Source organism: Falco naumanni, chromosome 7, assembly GCF_017639655.2.
Source record: "Falco naumanni isolate bFalNau1 chromosome 7, bFalNau1.pat, whole genome shotgun sequence".
Taxonomy (NCBI): Eukaryota; Metazoa; Chordata; class Aves; order Falconiformes; family Falconidae; genus Falco; species Falco naumanni.
The window spans coordinates 22052755-22071065 of record NC_054060.1 but is presented as its reverse complement, the minus strand read 5'-3'; the positions used below and the strand labels follow the sequence as shown (position 1 = coordinate 22071065).

Genomic DNA, 18311 nt, shown 5'->3' with positions numbered 1-18311 from the left:
TGTGTGCGCACGCAGTGTTACTGCTATCCTCTTGGTACCATAGAATCATTTAGGTTGAAAAAGACCTTTGATCGTCCGGTCCAATGGTTAACCCATGACTGCCAAGTCCACCACTAAACCATGCCCCTAAGCACCACATCTGTGCATTTTTAAAACATCTCCAGGGACGGTGACTCACCCACCTCCCAGGGCAGCCTGTGCCAGTGCTTGACCGCCCTCTCAGTGAAGAAATTTTTCTTAATATCCAATCTGAACGTCCCCTGGTGTAGCTTGAGGCTTTTTCCTCTTGTCCTGTCACTTGTTATCTGGGAGAACTGGGTATGTTACTGTTAGACTTAAGAAATGTAATTGCTTCTTGTATCCTCCTAAATAGTGTCTTTTCATGTGGTTCCTGCCTTTTTGTAGTCTAAATGCTAGTAAAATGTGTAGAAGGCAGCTGTCCGAACTAGAATTAACACATGCTTTTTCCATGCACATCCCTCCCCCCCTCCCCCCAATCTTTTTGCTTCTGTCTGGTAAGTCAAGGTGCTCTTAATCCTTTGCGGGGTGATGTTGCTGTCCATAGTTAAATGTCTGTTCAGTATGCATTATTTACAGAAAGCAAAAGATACAGTAATTCTATTAATTATGTATTTTAATGTCTGGTTTGTAGACAATAAGATCAGGACAAAAACTATTGAAGAAGAAAACCACTGAAGTAGAAAAAAAAGGTGGAGGATGGTTTGGTGGTTTCTGGGGTAGAAGAGAATCTCGGAAAAAGGAAGATGAAGAATCACCTGTTCCTGAAAGTAGGTATAGATTTTTATGCACTAACTTCTATACACATGAAGAAAGTTTAGTATGTTTTGCTTCCTGCTGTGCAGAAGGGAGTATGGCATCAACAGTGCAATGTAGTATTGATTCATTTCATGGTACTGCTTAATGAATGTTTAGCTGGCAAATAAGGTTTACTTCTGAAATGGCCTTAAGCGTTTCAGAACCTTAGTAAGAAGAAGAGTATAGAACTTACAGCTGCAGTGTCTGGAACACTGTACTCTGGTGATTTGCTGTCTGGACCAGAGATTTGTTTAAGTAGAACTCCTCAAAGCTATTTCCGTCACTGGGAAATGTGGGTACTATTGTAATGTAAGTTACATTGATTCCTGTGCTGCATAGGTAGTGCCAGATACGAAGGCTGCTTCTGCATACATTATTTTACAATATGGAATTTAGTGTAAGATGAAGAATTAAAGAAATGTGTCAGCAGAACTAAGTATAGTAGAAAACAAATGGGAGGAAAAAATGCTTATTATTACTAATTAAGGTGCAAGTTTTTATGGGTTTTTGATTTTTAGCTATTGATGAGCTAATGACACCAGAAGAGAAAGCTAAGCTTTTTACTGCCATTGGATACAGTGACAGCTCCCATCACCTTTCATTACCAAAGCAGGTAAGCAACTTCTTATGAGTATGGTTTAAAAAACAACAAAAAACCAAGCAGAAAACCAACCACACAAAAAAAAAACCTTTCTGATGCATGCTAGCCTTAAGATAAGCAGTCGAATGTGTGTCAGTGCAAGTCAAATATGTTGAATGTACAAAGAATATTGATAGTAAGGAAATATTCAGAGAACACAAGAAGTGGCTGGTGTTTTCTTTGCCAGTGTTCTGCCTTGTGCACAACCCTAATCTGAACAGTAGATTTGCAACTTGGAAAAGAATAAAAAAAGCTTAACTGTACGTGAAAAAAGATTCCATGTTAGCTTTTTAAGTGCATCTATTTCTTGCTACCTGTTGTGGTGAAACCTAAATTAGTCTATAGTAATCTTTTTTTTTTTTTGGGTGTTGGTTTTTTATTGGTTTTGTTTTTTAAAATCCAGAGTCAGTTTGATTCTGATAAATGAATGGTTGTTGTTTATATAAAAGGTGAGCATTAGTATGTGATTATTTTCTGTTTCACCCAACGTTTATAACTTTCAGGGGTGCTTTGTTTGGAAGGATCATGTTATGTTTCTATTAAAATGCTTATCCTAATGATTAATATTAGAAGATCTTAGTTGTAGTACTTGTCTGCTACAAAAAGGAAGGCATAAAATTAAACATTTATGACAGACATTTTTTGGCTTGTTAAGCAAAGAAATAAAGGATAACACTTTACAGGTGTAGCATTCTTATAGGAAGAAAGAAAGGAAGCATACTTATAGGAAGAAAGCTAGAAAGTAGACAAGAAAATGTGTAATGGTAAGGTTTCTTTCAGTATTCTTTCTGAGAGTGCTGTTACATTGTTGTTTTAAATCTTTAACGTGACTGGTGGTTCTGCTTTAAGTTGCTCATCAGTGATAGAAGCATTTTTACATGGAGACTATTTCCTTCAAGGAGGATGTTGTCTCTTCTCCCATCAGGCTTCCTTACTCCCAACCCAAAACCACCTTTCCAACCTTGTATATTTTTGTTAAATTTGATTATTATAAGCTTACATGGCCTCACAGAAGGAAGCTGAGAATTCTTTGAGTAGCAGCATGGAGGCCTGTACACTATTGTATGAACTTGTGTTCCTGTCAAGTTGAAAGGAGCAGAGCAGCAGCAAGCATCTTTTGCCAACAAAGAGGACACACAGCCCAAACAGTGCCCAGTACTGGTGCTTTTTTTCTTCACTTTGTTTCATGCTTTCCTTGCTTACCTGTGTAGAAAAAGTTCAATTTATAATTTGGACAAATGAAGTGTAAAGCTGCTTTCATCTCTCTCAGTACCCTGAAGAAAGGTGTGGGCTTCAAATTCAGATAAGAAATATTATTTGATTCTGAAGTTGCTGATTGACACAGTCATAAAATGGCACATGTGTCAGGAAGCCAAACCCATTTCTTGGCAAGGTTTAGACATGACATTCAGCAGCAAGAACAAGAAAGGCATATATGCAGTGTCTTACAAAATACAGTTATTTGATGGGGTTATGATTACTTTTTTTTAATTGATCTTGCTAGCTGTCTAGTGAGTGTAGTTTAGCTGCATTTGCCTTCATGGTTTTAAAAAAAACAACCACCACCTTCCTTGAAGCCTGTGAATAGATGCAGACTCTATCTGCTCTGCATTTGTTGAAGTACACTATTTTATTTAAAAGTAGTGACTGAGAAGGGTTGAAAGCAAGTAAAGACACTATGCTTCATTTATTGTATAGGGATATGGTTCTTACCTTAGTCTACTGGAGTAGCTTTAAGTACGTTGTTAGGTGTGTTGAAATTAGGAGTTCTGAAAAATTATTCACATCAAGATGACTAACTTAAATTTTCTCTGTCCTTTTTACTAGTACATTGCCCACATTGTGACACTGAAGCTGTTAAGCACTTCTCTTACAATTAAAGAAGACAAGAATGCAGCAGAAACTCTTAAAGTACAGATAATTGATCTGAGTACCAAAATATCACAGCGCCCAGGAGCACAAGGCATTAAGTAATCAGATTGGTATTTTCTTTCTGTAAAAACATCTTGTTCAACACATGTTCCCTGCCCCCCCCCCATTTTAAATCTTCTTTTGGATAGTGCATGATATTGTATATTGACTCTTAAATTTATGGGCATTCTGCAGTTTAGCACTCTGAAAAGTTAGTCATGTGATTTGGTCAGTAACATAGAATAGAATGAAGAAAGGAATACTGTTGTTAGTCTTCATAAACAATAAGCTCTTTCTTGAATCTAAATGTTGGAGTGCTGAATGTTACTTTTGGGAAGTGATACCTAAGCAGTGTGAAATGGTCAGGCTCACACAATCCAGCCAAGCTACTGTGTTGCTTGCTTCCTACAGAAATGAAAAACTGAGTCTGTGGGTAGGAGATTAACCAGCATGTTAGGAAGTGGAGTCCTTACAGTATTTTGAGAGGGCACACCAGAAATACTGAACGCAAGTTACTGGATTATATAGTCCATGAATAAGAATTTCAGTGTCTGGTAAATGAGTCTGCACTTTTCATGCTTTCATTTGCAGCTCCTTCATTTTCTGACTTTATGCACAAGAGCACCAGCTCAGTTGCTGACTCTAGAAATACTTTTGCTAAAAAACATTTTTGGGAATATTAAAGGTGCAGCCTGAATGCTGCACAAAACTAAAAAGAGCTTTAAGGATATTTTACATAAATGCATGCCATGTAATTTAGTTAGCAAGACAGAAACAGTAGAACAGATACTTCTGTTGATTTTAAGTTTCTGGAAAAACACAATTAAGTTTTCTTGGTGGAGTTAGGCTTGTGATGCTGATTATGCCCAAGCCACATTGCCTCCCTAAGTCAGAAATTCCAATGGTGGAGACCAAGGACCCAAAAATCAGTTTTGTATCTATTAGGTACTTACAAGGACAAAGGAAGTTTGTGTAGTTTGGTTGTGTTCACATGGCTTTCTTTTAGAGGCATTTTTCTACTGAATCCACTTAACAGTGTTGTCAGAGACTGTCAGTAAGGAGTACCCATTTGAACCAAAACAAGTCCATAACTGTTTTTGAAATCAGTATGTCATAGTTAACATTCCTACTCTTTCACCTGTAGCATAACTATTCTGCCTTTCTTTTCTCTTGCAACTGATTCTCTTAATAAACATGAGCTGAAAGTTATATTCAGTCTGCTGTGCAGATAATGGAAGGTAAAAAGAAAATATCACTCTCAGATTGATTTGAACAATTTGCCTCTTATTTATTTTTCCGACTTCTTAATATAATAATTTCTTAACCATGTGATATGTTAGTTCTGTGAAGCTAGTCAGGTTTGGCTTTATCAAAGTCTTTCTCATCTTGCTTGTCTTTCCTAGATGGAACTGTGTTCTGTGTTCTAATTAAGTATATTTAACTATTCATCATCTTTAGAGTTGAAGCAAAGCTCGAAAACTGGTACGTTACAGGCCTGAGACAAGAAAACACAGTACCATCTCTTGTGGCTTCCATAGGAGATAGCAAGTCTTCTCTACTTCAGATAGAGTTTAATATTAACCCAGAGGATAGTACTGCTGACCAGAGCCTCACTATTGAATCACAGCCTGTGGAAATAAAATATGATGCAGTGAGTAGTAATCAGAACTCTTAACCATTCTTCTGATTCGCTTTTCTCTGCCCTATTCTGTTTGCTCTGTCCAGATCTATTTTTGAGTCTTTACCGAGTGACTTGTGTATTGGTAATTCTTGTCTTCTCTTTTTTTTGAAAAGAGAACAATAAATGCAATGGTAGAATTCTTTCAGACAAGTAAGGGCATGGATCTTGAAAGATTAACATCAGCCACATTAATGAAGCTGGAAGAAATCAAGGAAAGAACTGCTACAGGTAAGGTAATAGCAGATCTCACCTGAGGTGAACCCTTGAATGTCTTGAAATGTTTCCATATTATTTTCTAAACACATTTTGTATGTTTTGATTACTGGCCAGCTTGTACGATTGGCTTTTTTTCCTTGAGTTTTTGACTTGGAGCTTTAGTGGGTGTTTTGTGGGAAGGAGCGTTGGGTTCAGTAAGAAATCAGTAGAATATTAGAAAAGTAAGTCTTTGCTCAAGTTGTGTTACCTTTCAGGTAAATAGCATCCCTCTGTATGTTGACTGGCACAAATGTTACACTTCTGAATAGCATTTCGCTTTTAATGTCCCTTTTTATTTTAAGGATTAGCTCATATTATTGAAATGAGGAAAGTCCTTGACTTGAAGATTTATCTGAAACCTTCCTACCTTGTGGTTCCACAGACGGGTTTCTACCATGAAAAATCAGATTTGCTAATTTTGGACTTCGGTACATTTCAGGTATATACATGACCTCTCTTATAAGCTCAGAGGAAAAAATATTCTTTTCTCTTAACATAGCTGTCATTTAAACCTATCTTGTTTTCAGAAGGCAAAGATGGATCATCTGTGTGAATGTGTTTTTAATGTACTGTATTTCTTACCAAACAAATATGGGTCAGTTTTGATCACTGTTCAGAGCTGTTGTCTGTGACATACTTTACTAGTAAATCTCCCTAGGAAACATTTTCATTTTGTAATCATGATTGTAGTAGCTTATTTAATGTCTTTCATTTCTTCAGCAAAGCACATGAACTTTTGTTTCTCCTTTTGTAAATTGATAATATTTTATTAATAATAAAAGAATGTAATTTTTCTCTTGGAATTTGAGAGTTGATTCACTTGTTCCTATAAAATTGAAATATTACTATAATTTAATTTGGTTTTACCTGACTAAGTATTTAGTTTTACTAATTAAGATTTAGTTTTTACTCCAGCAGTGAACTTGTAAACTAATATAAAGTTTTTTTGCATGACTTGAATTAAATGGTTTGATAGAAGTAACAAATAATGCCTACTAACTCTTGGTAACTGAAATGTGAAATGAATTATTTCTTATCTCTAAGAGTTCAAATGTCCATCATAAACTCCTATGAATAATCTTCTTTATCGTCACTAGAATTAATAGCATGTGTATGTAAGTTTTAGACTTAACTTTATCTTGTCCTTTACATGTTCAGCTGAACAGCATAAATCAAGTCAGTAGCCAAGCTTCTAGCTTTTCATCTTTAGAAGAAATTATGGACAAAGCTTATGACAAGTTTGATGTGGAAATAAAAAATGTGCAACTTCTTTTTGGAAGAAAAGGTAACAAAACAACATAGTTGCTGTTTATTCAAAAAATTGGTGATGGTTACATACCTGTAAGAAATATGTTCTTTAAAGAAAAAAGGCAAACCAAAGCCAATAGTTAAGTAAAAGATAGAGTATAACACACATCTGTTATTAAACTGTGGAAAAAAATAGTTTCTTTTTAAACAGCTGCTTGCTTTTTGTTTGGACTTATATATTGCTTCTTTACTTTGATGCTAGCAAGCAACATAAATGCATAGAGCTATTACGTTTTCCATCATATGCAGGAAAACACAGCTAAAATTGGCCTTAATACTTCATTTGGGCTTAAGTAAGCTTTTAAAATAATTTGTCCAAATTGTTCTAGGTTTCTCTAGTTTGTGAGGGGGTTCTTTTTGTTCTCCTAGTCATGCCATTTGATTACTTTAATGATAGCTTAATTAGAGCAACTAACTGGTGATGCTTTTATCTATTATTTGCTGAACATTTGCAGGTGAAGACTGGAAGAAGGCTCGTTTTCAACATCCATCAACTTTGCACATATTACAGCCTATGGATATTCATGTACAGTTGGCAAAGTCGATGGTGGAAAGAGATACCAGGATGCCAAAGTAATATGTTAATGTTGAAAGGACTTCTTTTTCATTACTGTGTACTTACAGAAAACCGTATTTTCCCCACAGATTGTTACACTTTGTAATTTGAAGGTATTAACATAAGAAATAAAGTAGCTTACTACTTTTCATGAAACTTGTTTTGGCCAGGAGTTCCCTGGGTACCTCCACTGGTTACCAACTATACTGCTTAAACTGAATCCAAGACCTGTTTTTAATGCAGAATCACTAGCTTTACTGTGATGTGATCTTTACATATGAGTGTAGATATTAGTAAGATTTAAATCACAAATTGTTATGTACTCTTTTGTCTTGGAGTTTATTCCTCCTTTTTTTAATTTTATTTTTTTTAAAAGGTTTAAAGTGTCAGGAGGACTTCCTTTGGTGCATGTCAGACTCTCTGACCAGAAAATCAAGGCAATTTTTGATCTGATTGATAGCATTCCATTGCCTCAGAAGTCGTCTGTGTCAATTCCAAGCACAAAGGTAAGCTGATTATAAGAAAACTGAAATAAAAAACAATGACACCACTGAAGCAGTCATTGTACATGTGAATTCTGCTAATGTCTGTGGTCTTTTTCACTTGAAATAAGTGATCTGTTGTCAGCTGAGTTAGGCAAAGTGTCTTCATTATGGCTTATCATCAGAACATGCTGACCTTACTCAAATGTGTCTAGCTTAGCCTGTGTCATTATCCTGCTGGTTTCAATGTAAGTATTGCCAAAACCGAATTTTGTAAGTCATATGGGAGAGGCGAGGTAAAATGTGCATTCATCAGTGGAAAGTATGACTGAACATACCAAGTTATACAAACTTTAAAATAGTGTTGGGTTTTTTTGCATTTTTTTCTTTTTCCCCCTCCCTCTAGGTACTGGCTATTCCCACAATTCCTGTTGTTAGTAAAGGATTACTTGATACACCCCAGTTGTTAGCAGAAATAATTTCAGGTAAGAAGCTACAGATATGCATTAGTAAAAGTTGAAGGGCATAACTTACAGAATAGCTAACATTCAGGCTGCTATTGATCTTAAAACATGTTATCAGGACAATAGAAGCACATAAGAAGATTTGATGAAGCTGCTGATGTTACTTCAGAATAATGAACTTGCTTTTTCAAAAAAGCAAAACCAGTTTTTTTTGTTAATTAATATTTTGCATAAGTAAACTCTTAAAATGTAAATGAGCTCTTAATAACTGTATTAGGATGTCATTAGCAAACCAATTTAATTATTCAGATGCCATGAGACATCTTTTTAGGAGGGAGTATTGAGGAACTTGTTATTTCAGTATTAACTTAAATCAAAAAACAGTTATAGCTAAGTACTGATTTGCTGCTGCTGCCACTTCAGAACCCATAATTTGGGGTGGGCATATAAGAAAGGTGAGTGACGTGTCTGGAGGAGGTATATACTTGCATTAGGCAGCCGATGTGTGGTGAAAATAGACTGTTACAAACATCACGTGTACTGTCCTGAGTGTTTTGCATTAGCAAAACTCTTCTTTTACTGAAAGTGCAGAACTAGAATAACAAATGGTGCATTACTGTATTGACACTGTGGATTTGGGCATTTATGTCCGTGTTTCTTCGAGAGAAGAGCTTTCCTCTAGTGTAACCTGGTAACGTTTCCTGGGGCTTACTTTATAACTGATTTTCCTTATATATGTTCTTGAATATCTAATGATACAGCCAAACTCCAGTGCTTACCTTGGTAGAGTTTTGTTTTTCTTTGCTTTGGGTCCAATGGGTGAGAAAGTATAGATCTAAGAAGTATACTTCTGTTAGATAAGGTTTAAACTGCTCATACAGTTTAAAATCCCATTGGAATGGGAAAGAGAGGGTAGGATATTTACTCCTGTTTCTGGAAGAAGTGTACTAAGGAGGAAGTCACTTCTGTTCCGTAGACTCTGAAGAAGAATATTTTGATTTTGAGGAAAGTTCTGAACCAACTGACAGGTCTCTAATTAAAGGAGGAGAAATAAGAAATAAGGAGCCTGCTAAAGAGGAACTGACAGATCTTCAGTTGAAGTTTGAAATTAAAGAGGTATGTCTCTAATTCTATTTTTATTTTATACATAAAGACTATTCAAGAAAATTTCCAATATTGTATTACTACTGTTAACCAGATTTACTGGATGCAAAAACATAGCCACCAAACGAGAAAATACACATGTATGTACATACATATTTCTGTGTATGAGTCGTGTATGATATGTATATGAAGGTTCTTTTAGACATGGTATGTATATAAAAACCACATACACGTACTTTATCTGTGTGTATGTATAAAAAAAAAAGTCAGTGAAAAAGCCCTTTACTTGAGTATTTTTGCTCGAAATTAATAGTACTAAGTCATAATATGGGGGTAGGGGATGGGAAATTTGCACTGGAAGAACAAAGTAAATACCCGGGCATGTCACTTCAGAGAGTAAATCCTGAAACATTTCCATGATATTTATATCTCATCATCAAACAATCTTTTTTTTCTGTTTTTACACTTTAACACAGTAATAAAAATAATACTTCCAGTAAAGCAGGCAAGGCATTAATTTTGTGCTTTTTTCATTGGTGTTTTGAATGGTGAGGATGCTACATGTGAAAAGATGGTATAACTGTGTATTTCTTGCTCATGCAGGTTTTAGTAGAACTCACCAGGCAAAAGAAAACTGAGGAAGTGGTACTTGTATTTGATGTAATGCATCTTGGGACAGAAGCTACTGTCAAAACCTATCATTTAGCAGCTGTATCTTATTTAAAGAAAATAAACTTGGATTACTATGAAATTGGAGGTAATAAGCAGTGGAAGAGAAGTATGGGGGGGTGGTGTTTGTGTATATCAGTTAGCCTGAAACTGGCTGTCCTGTCTCTTGTGCTCACTGAAATCCAGATGTTGCTCTAGTTTTCCAGTTACAATACTTGGTATGCAAATGTTCATTGGCTGTGCTTGTTCCATTAGCACAGTTGATGAGGTCTGGACGCCCACCGTAATGCTTATTAGATAAATAAATAGCTTAGTACTCCACCTTTGCATGGAGAAGAGGTGCAGACTCGCCATTTTGGACTTAGTGGAGAGAAAACAGTGATTCATATTTGGTGGTGCAATGTATTTTAACAAATGGTATTGAAAGTTAATCCCTATCTTCAAGGCACAAATTCTTTGGTCCTTTTGAAAGGACAGAAATTACTCTAATTCTTGTGTATTTCCTGTGGTATGTTACAGGTAAAAAAGCACCCATTCATCTAATTAGTTCTTCAGATAAACCTGGATTAGACCTTCTGAAGGTGGAATATATCAAGGTATACATAAAGCTTTTAAAATGTATTGTTAAAGCTCTTTTATATATTATAAAGGCTTAAACCTACTATTCAGAGCTAGTGGATTGTTTTGTATCTTCTGAAGAGCACAGTGACTGTTTGGAATTTAGTATTAACCTTCATGTGAATCATTATTTTCAGGCTGACAGATATGGGCCACACTTCCAGACAACATTTGACAACACTGAACAGATGATTCAAGTGAGTGCTTGCAGATTTTATTGCTTTTTTTGTTTGTTTGCTTGATTAGAAGAGAAGAATCAATAAGGGGTTTTCAGCTTTCCTGTTGTGTGGCCCCCCTCCCCCCCCCCCCCCCGCAGCCTTGCAGTAAGGAAAATTAAAGAGTTAAAATGTATTTCAAAGTTTTTATATGATTTAATGTAAAAGCAATATGTTAGTCTGTTTCTTGACTATGATGAAAAACTGTTTAGGGTAGCTCACGTGGATAAAATGCACACTAATGTAAGAATACATCTCATGCATATGAAATCATGAAGTTCCAATGCCCAGTATGGGAAAATGTAGCAGGGTCTAGAATTCTTTCCTTTTCCTGTCAAATAATGAGCACCACATAATCAGCACTCTGGCTAAATTTAATAAGAAGTCTAAATCCATTTTTGAGTGTTGGTTTGCTTGGGGTTTTTTGGTGTGGGTTGGTTTGTTTTTTGTTTTTTTGTTTCACGGATGGGCAGTGGGGAGCACGGTCTTATTCTTCACTCCAAAATATGAGTCAGGAACTTCCTGCAATACTGCATTTTCCTCTCCATCACTTCTGTTGTCAAGTCTAGAATGACAATTTAATCTCTTAAAAATTATTACAATATAGGGAAACATTTTCAGGCAGCAAGTACCTAACTTCTTAAGTTCTGACTGCTGTATTAATGGTGAATTTTTGAGTCAGATTTCAATCTAGGGAACAACAGTGTCTTGAGGAATTCTGGAAGAAACTACAGAGTCAGTTTTCTTTGATAGGTACTTTCCCGCCTTTATAATTTTATGGCATTATTTTGCCTGCTGTTTTTTTGGTGTGAAAACTGAAATACTACACTTGTCATCTAATAGTTTTAGAGTATCTGTAGTTTTCATCTGGGAAGTCTAGTTAATACTGGAATCTTTTTGCCAAGAAAAAGTTCCTGAAGCCACAGCAGGGTGGATCACAGTTCTGCTACTCCGATGCTAGTGAGGTTGCTATACAGTGAGTTGACTGCCTTCATGCAATGGTATCGCACAGATGTTAAGAGAACTCAACTTCCCGTACATCGTGAGGTGTTGCCTTGCAACTCTCAGTGGGACTTCTGTGTCTGCAAGTATTGCATTTGGGCTCTTTTTCCAATTCCAAGCCCATTCAAGTGGGTAACTTTTTTACTAAACTGGATGTCAGGCATTTACTCACCTTTTGGACTCCCTTAGTGGCTATCTTGGGAAACACCTTTGTACTCTGTATCTACGTGGCAGACACCTGCCACCTATCTGTTCATGTAGTGCTGTGTTACTGCAAGAGAATTCAAGATGAGTCTGTTTGACAGACCATACAGCTTGAGAAGACTGAATCCAGGTTTAGGTTGGACTATGTTACTCCAGGTGTGTATCTCAGTCATCTAATGAAGTTCTCCACTTACTTACTGCAGTTTTCCACAATAAGTGTTTTACTCATTTAATACTTCTAAATTAATTTTGTATCATTCGCTTTTGTACTGAGGAGGTTGTAGTTAACAGCTGCACTGTTGGGTTGTTGTTAGGTTTTCTTATTTTTAAGCTTACCACTTTTCTGCTTTACAGAAAGCTTTTTTACTTTATGATCTGTTGTTGGTAACACATGCGGCTTTTCTGTTCTAAGGAAAATAACGTAATAAATCTAAAAAATAATCTAAGAATAATAATCTAGTTATTATATTCCATTGGATGCTTTTGCATCTCAGCCCAGCTCTTGTACTTGTACATGTTACTTTTTTTGTCATATGGAGTCTTATGTTCTCAACAGGTAGTGTTTTCGTCATTGAACCTTCTACTGCATACAGAGGCCCTTATGTCTACTGTCAGTTTTTTGACAGCTGTTAGTCCATCAGGCAATGGAAGTAGTGGAGACACACCAAATAAAGATGAAAAGCAAGAAGATGAAACTAGACTGAAGAAAGGTACAGTTGTATTTGACAAAATGGTGGTTCTGAAAGGAAGTGTTACATGCTGACAAAATGATCAAATCCAGAGAAACAGGATAAGCTTTGTAGTGTGGGGTGAAGATCAAAAGTCATGTGACTGTGGCTTACCAGGCTGGAGGACTCATTTCAAAAAAACAGTAAATGAAACTGGTTCTGGTCATAAATAGTGTCTTCAGGTGATATTTCTATTCTTGTTTCATTGCCATTTCACAAATACACTTGAATTTGAGTAAATGAGATTTCTGTGAGCTTAGAGGACTCAAACAGCAGCATGATCTTATGGTGAATAGTAAAATAAAGGAGATGTGTTATTTGGATTATGTGATGTTACTGACTGAGGCGATCTAAATATACTTTCAAAGAAGTAGTAGAGTTGTTTGCTAGCCTAATTAAAATCTTGCTGTTTGTATAGCACTGAAACAAAATCTGAATTTATATCAAAATATACTCAGAGGGGAGCAACTGCAGTGTCCTTAATACAAAGTGCAAAACTCAAGCATCAGGTATGCTGGAAATGAGGTGCCTGGTGAAGAATGTTCAGAACCACATACAATTTCAATTGTCCTGGGTTTGAATCTGCAGGCTGAAAAAGAAGGTGCTGGTGTATGTGGTGTAACAAAGACCGTAAATGTTTAAGCTCTTGGATTAATACTTTGCTGCTCTTTCTTAGTGAAGGTGCACACCATCAGTGAGGTCTGATGGCTTCTGGTCTTCCCCCAGAGATAATTTTTGACACTTGTGCATGACTTTCCCTTATTTTTCCCAGTCTTAACACTTGGTTTCATAAAACCTGGATGTTGGCTGCCTGAAACAGGCTTCCAAGGTTTGCCATTTCTTATAAGCTTTAAGAGAAAAATTCTTATCTTAGGATCTTGGAATAGGAAATATTGGATAACCTGAAAAAGCCACTACTGTGAACCTATTTGAGTTACTGATTTGATGTTACAAATAAGTAGACTCTGCATTTTACTTCCTTTGAACCCCACAATTACCCTTCATTTAAAAAAAGTAAAGTTGTTCCAATAGAGAATCATTGCTAAATGGGAATAATATCAGACATAGTATTACAAACAGATGCTGACATGTTTTGTCAGTAGAGTTGCCTTCAGAGGAAGGCTTGTTGCTCTAAGATGGGATGTTACAGACTTGGTGATGAAAGAAACTATAGGGAACAGAACTAAGTCATCTGAATGCCAAAAAAACCCCCAAAGCCTAGACCAAAACAACGCGCAAATACTCTCAGGAGTTTAAGTGAAAGTACCTTGTAAATCACTCCCTCTCTCATTTCTAGTGGCTAGACCTTCCAAGGATAAGGATGTCTTTGACTTCAAGTTTTTTGCCAAACTGGATGCCTTCTGTTTAAATATTTGTGATGAAAAGAAGAATATTGCAGAGATCAAGATACAAGGTATCAAATTGTTAGTAGCAACTGATCTAGTAGCTTAGTTTTAAAGCAACTGCTAATAATTGGACTAAAAGAGATGTAAGGTATATATTTTCAGTATCTGACTTTTTAAAAAAAATTATCTGTGTAAATGTGGCTTGTGGTATTGTTTTCAAAGTCAGTCTTCTAGTCTGTCATAATGTTTTGGCCTCCCGCTAGAAAAGCATGATACATTATTCTTCAGGTAATTAGGCTGATGTTTTGAAGGAGCTTGTTTATGGGTGGGTTTTCATGTTACGCTGTTTTTCTGCTATACATGAATTATTTAGGAATAAAAAATCCCTTAAAAATATTTTCTTTGCTTTTGAAGTTTTAGGGTTTGTTTGCGTTTCTTGTTTTGGTTTCATTTTCTTGATTCTTTTTTTAACCCCCAGAGGGGCTATCAATAATTCTGTGTGAGAGAGAGGCAGGGGAGGAATTTTCACTTCCAAGTTTGGCTATAGCTGCCAAAACTCCCTCTTGGTGTGAATATTGAAGAATGTGTGATATACCAGAACATGTATTACAGTTCATAAAAAGTCTTTCACTTGTGCCCATCTCTAAATCATACGATGTATTCACACAAAGTGTTGTATTCAAATATAGTATGGTAACATCTTCTGTGACAGAAAATCTCAATAAACTAACTCAGCTTGGTTATTAGGAGATGGATTAATGTTAGAATATTTTTCTGTGAATACTAGCTCACTTCTTTCTAGAGATGATTGATATTGAGACAGTGTCTGGATTAGAAATTTTTATATTTCATTTTGTTCGAAGCAGTAGTATGGTCACATTCTCAAAGCTTAATAACAGACGGCACAGTGTACAGACTTGGATTTGAACTCTAGACAATATACTTGCCTTCTGTGTCTGGTAAGATACAAGAAGTATCTATTTCCAGAACTTACAGTACTTTCTTATTTTGGAGAGGTTATGGTAGTTGGGGAACTACTTCTGATTATTCTCGTTTGGATACAGGGAGACAAAAATGCCTTGGATTGAATAGAGCTCTACGTACAGTCCTTTTAGCAAGGGAAATGGTAACTGACTTCGTTTCGAAACAGAGGAGAAAACCAAGTGTGTTTGTTTATTTTTTTGGTGGTTTTTCTAAAATCTTTGTTGAATTTAGCAAGCTACTAATAAAATAATTGTTGCAATGTATAATTTCTGTAACTGATCTCATCTCCCCTAACGGTGCTGTGTGGCCCTACCCTGAAAATGAGTTTTACCTCCATTACACAATACTACTGTTTCTCTCTTTATGCTTTACAGGTCTTGACTCATCTCTTCTCCTTCAGCCGAGTCACACTGTATTCTTTGCCCGACTTAAAGACATAGTTGTCACCGACGTTGATTCAAGGACCCTTCATAAAAAAGTACTAAACTAAAGATTTTAAGTTTTAATTGATTCTTGGTTTTTTTTGTGTGTAGAAGTGAAATGTAATACATGCTATTTCACTTGTTTTAAAATATTTGATTTGTCATGTATACCTCCTTTTCTAACAAGATACATGGTAAAGCATAGTTTTCATATTAGAAGAATAGATGTCTGAAATTTTTTTAAAAAATAATAGTCTAACTTGTACATCTGATAGGCTGATGATATGTTTAGTCCTTCTTTGTATTAAGCACCTTTTTAGAAGCTGCTGATGGCTGGTAGGTACTGTTTCTTTCTTTCTAGGCTGTGTCTATAGTTGGAGACGAAGTTTTCAGTTTCAATCTGGCATTAGATCCATATGCTACTGAGGGAGAAGCCTACGCTGACATGTCAAAAGTGGATGGTACCGTATCTTTGAAAGTAGGCTGCATTCAGATAGTATACCTTCACAAATTTCTCATGTCTCTTCTGGTGAGTCTTTTTTTCCCTTTTTATGTTTCTGCTGTATTCTCAAATTAGCCTTCTTTGTGTCCTCAGTACAAGTGGTAACTTAAGCTTCTGAAAGAGAAATGATAAGCTTATTTGTGTGTACTATTAAAAAAGACTTTCAGTAAGCTTGAACTAGTTTGAGTTTCAAAAAACTAAGATAATGTAGGTGGGTCACTTCCCACCCTCTGCTTTCAAAATAGGGAAAAGCTTGATGCTATTAAGGTGTTTTGGGGTGTTTGTGTTCACTGCTTTCTCCACCCTGGCAAAAACCTGAGTTCATTGCAAACATATCTGAGCTAATGTTAGAGGCAAAACTTTCTGCAAGGTTAGATGCTATGACAGCTGCAAATTAATCACTGTAAATATTTATACCTTCATCAGATATTCTCATGTTGTCTTTTTCAATAAAGCGCTAGTGGGCTTTCTGTCATTTAGTACTGGCTTTAATAAGAATTAGTATTCAGTGGGGGCAAAGAGGGGCTCTAAAAACATGTCTCCAGAAGCTAATGAGGTGAAGGAATTTGTAGCTAATAAGTAAGAAAAGGTAGAAACGGGTTTAAAATGAGTGGATTGTACTGGTTAATACATTTTTGACCCTCTATAAGAGGTCATGACAGAAGGTACATATTTGTCTTTCCCCAGGGAAAATTCAACACAGTAGGAAGCATAATTGGTGGTTGATGTTGCTTGTGGTTGATGATGTAAAATGAAAGTAATTTAGATTAAACAACTGTTTACAAGCATTTCTACTTTTTGTTCAACTGCTTGTTCTAGACCTTCTTGAACAACTTTCAGACAGCTAAGGAGGCACTGAGTGCTGCTACAGTCCAAGCTGCAGAAAAGGCTGCTACCAGTGTAAAAGACCTGGCTCAAAGGAGTTTTCGACTTTCGATGGACATTAACTTGAAAGCACCAGTTATTGTCATTCCTCAGTCCTCAGTTTCCCCCAATGCTATAGTAATAGATCTTGGCTTGATTAAGGTTCAGAACCAGTTTAGTTTGGTCTCTCCAGAAGGCAGTTCGCTCCCGCCAGTCATTGACAAAATGGATGTGCAGCTGACGAAGCTGAAACTGTCCAGGTAAAGTGCACTTTACTAAGTAATGCCTTAGCTAACTGGTAATATTAATACTTATAGGATATTAATCTACTTACTTGGAAACCATGGTCTGTGACAATGTCAAATATGTGGTGTTAAAATAATGTGGTCTTAAGGGAAAAAAATTTGGTAGTAAAATAATACACTGTTCTGCTTGGGAAGCCATTTAAGCCTAAAGAGAGATGAGATTTGAGATTTTATGATGTTCCTTTGCAAATGTACTTAACTTCTAACTTGCCTACTATGTGTGGTGTGAGAGTTTTTGTTTTCTTCCTTTTGTTCTAAGGACCACTATGGAGACAGGTTTGTCACATCCAGACATTCAAATACTTCGTCCTATTAATTTAAGCCTGTCTGTGAAACGAAATCTGTCTGCAACTTGGTTTCACAAATTGCCAGTATTGGAGATCACGGGGAGTCTGGATACAATGAATGTAAGTCTTGTGAAAAGAACATGGTGAGAATCTCATGACAGTACTAAACATAAGACTAACCTTTATGTTACTTTTAGACACAAAGGTGCAACAAGCTGCAAACTTTTATGTAGTTTGTTGAGTGCGTTTCAGGGATGTCAACAGAGTTTAGCCTACCTATTTGAATGTAGAGGTTTGAAAGTGTCATGTAAAGCACCCAAACTGCTGTGTACATATATTAAACTGAGAGAAAGATAAGATAACTGAAAGGGATGTCAAGCGGTCTTGTTTATTCCCTGTCATAAGGCAGGACCAACTTAAATCAAATGGTTTTGTGACCAGTTCTCAGAGCAAGTCTTCTTTCAGTGCTTGTTTTTTTTAAAAAATATCTTCTTGAGAAGAATTTTAAATTAGGCAAATACTTGCCTTAGTAACTCTAGCTTCATAACTTCCTATCTCCCTTGAATGACCTCTCAAGATAGTTGTTTTCTGTGGCAATGCATGTGCTGTGCAAGAAAAATACCAGGTATATCTTGGGTGAAACTCAAAATATTAAGTAGCATGTCATTTACAGGAAAGTGTTAAAAGTGTAGATATACTAAGTGAAGGATGCAGTATAAATTGATACAGCTTTGGAAGTCTCAACTTTCTTTAATCTCTTAATCCAGGGGTCCTCAAACTATGGCCCGCAGGCCGGATACAGCCCCCCAGGGTCCTCAATCCAGCCCCCAGTATTTACAGAACCACCCCCCCGCTCCCCGGCCAGGGGTTGGGGGGAAACGGGGGGAACCAAGCAGCCACAGATGACTTCCTGCCACTTAATCCATGCGCCGGCCCCCTGTTTAAAAA

The 18311-nt window shown here is 36.3% G+C and overlaps 1 protein-coding gene across 4 annotated transcripts in view; it reads left to right on the top strand.

Moving 5' to 3' along the window:
• The window catches only part of VPS13C (vacuolar protein sorting 13 homolog C), a 97058-nt gene that overhangs the window by 23228 nt on the left and 55519 nt on the right, over positions 1-18311 (top strand). For 3 of the 4 annotated variants that reach the window (XR_005828825.1, XM_040600342.1, XM_040600341.1), the window contains 20 exons: positions 653-788; positions 1335-1429; positions 3284-3426; positions 4826-5018; positions 5162-5276; positions 5606-5742; positions 6462-6588; positions 7067-7184; positions 7544-7673; positions 8056-8134; positions 9090-9229; positions 9821-9974; positions 10406-10482; positions 10642-10701; positions 12482-12635; positions 13951-14067; positions 15358-15461; positions 15767-15934; positions 16727-17031; positions 17336-17483. Coding sequence is in view for 3 of the 4 variants with exons in the window: in XM_040600342.1 (XP_040456276.1) it covers positions 653-788; positions 1335-1429; positions 3284-3426; positions 4826-5018; positions 5162-5276; positions 5606-5742; positions 6462-6588; positions 7067-7184; positions 7544-7673; positions 8056-8134; positions 9090-9229; positions 9821-9974; positions 10406-10482; positions 10642-10701; positions 12482-12635; positions 13951-14067; positions 15358-15461; positions 15767-15934; positions 16727-17031; positions 17336-17483 (2700 nt within the window). In the remaining variant the exon portion in view is untranslated. Of the gene's footprint in view, positions 1-652; positions 793-1334; positions 1430-3283; positions 3427-4825; positions 5019-5161; positions 5277-5605; positions 5743-6461; positions 6589-7066; positions 7185-7543; positions 7674-8055; positions 8135-9089; positions 9230-9820; positions 9975-10405; positions 10483-10641; positions 10702-12481; positions 12636-13950; positions 14068-15357; positions 15462-15766; positions 15935-16726; positions 17032-17335; positions 17484-18311 lie in introns of those variants that run through there. The other variant, XM_040600343.1, reaches the window with a different exon arrangement.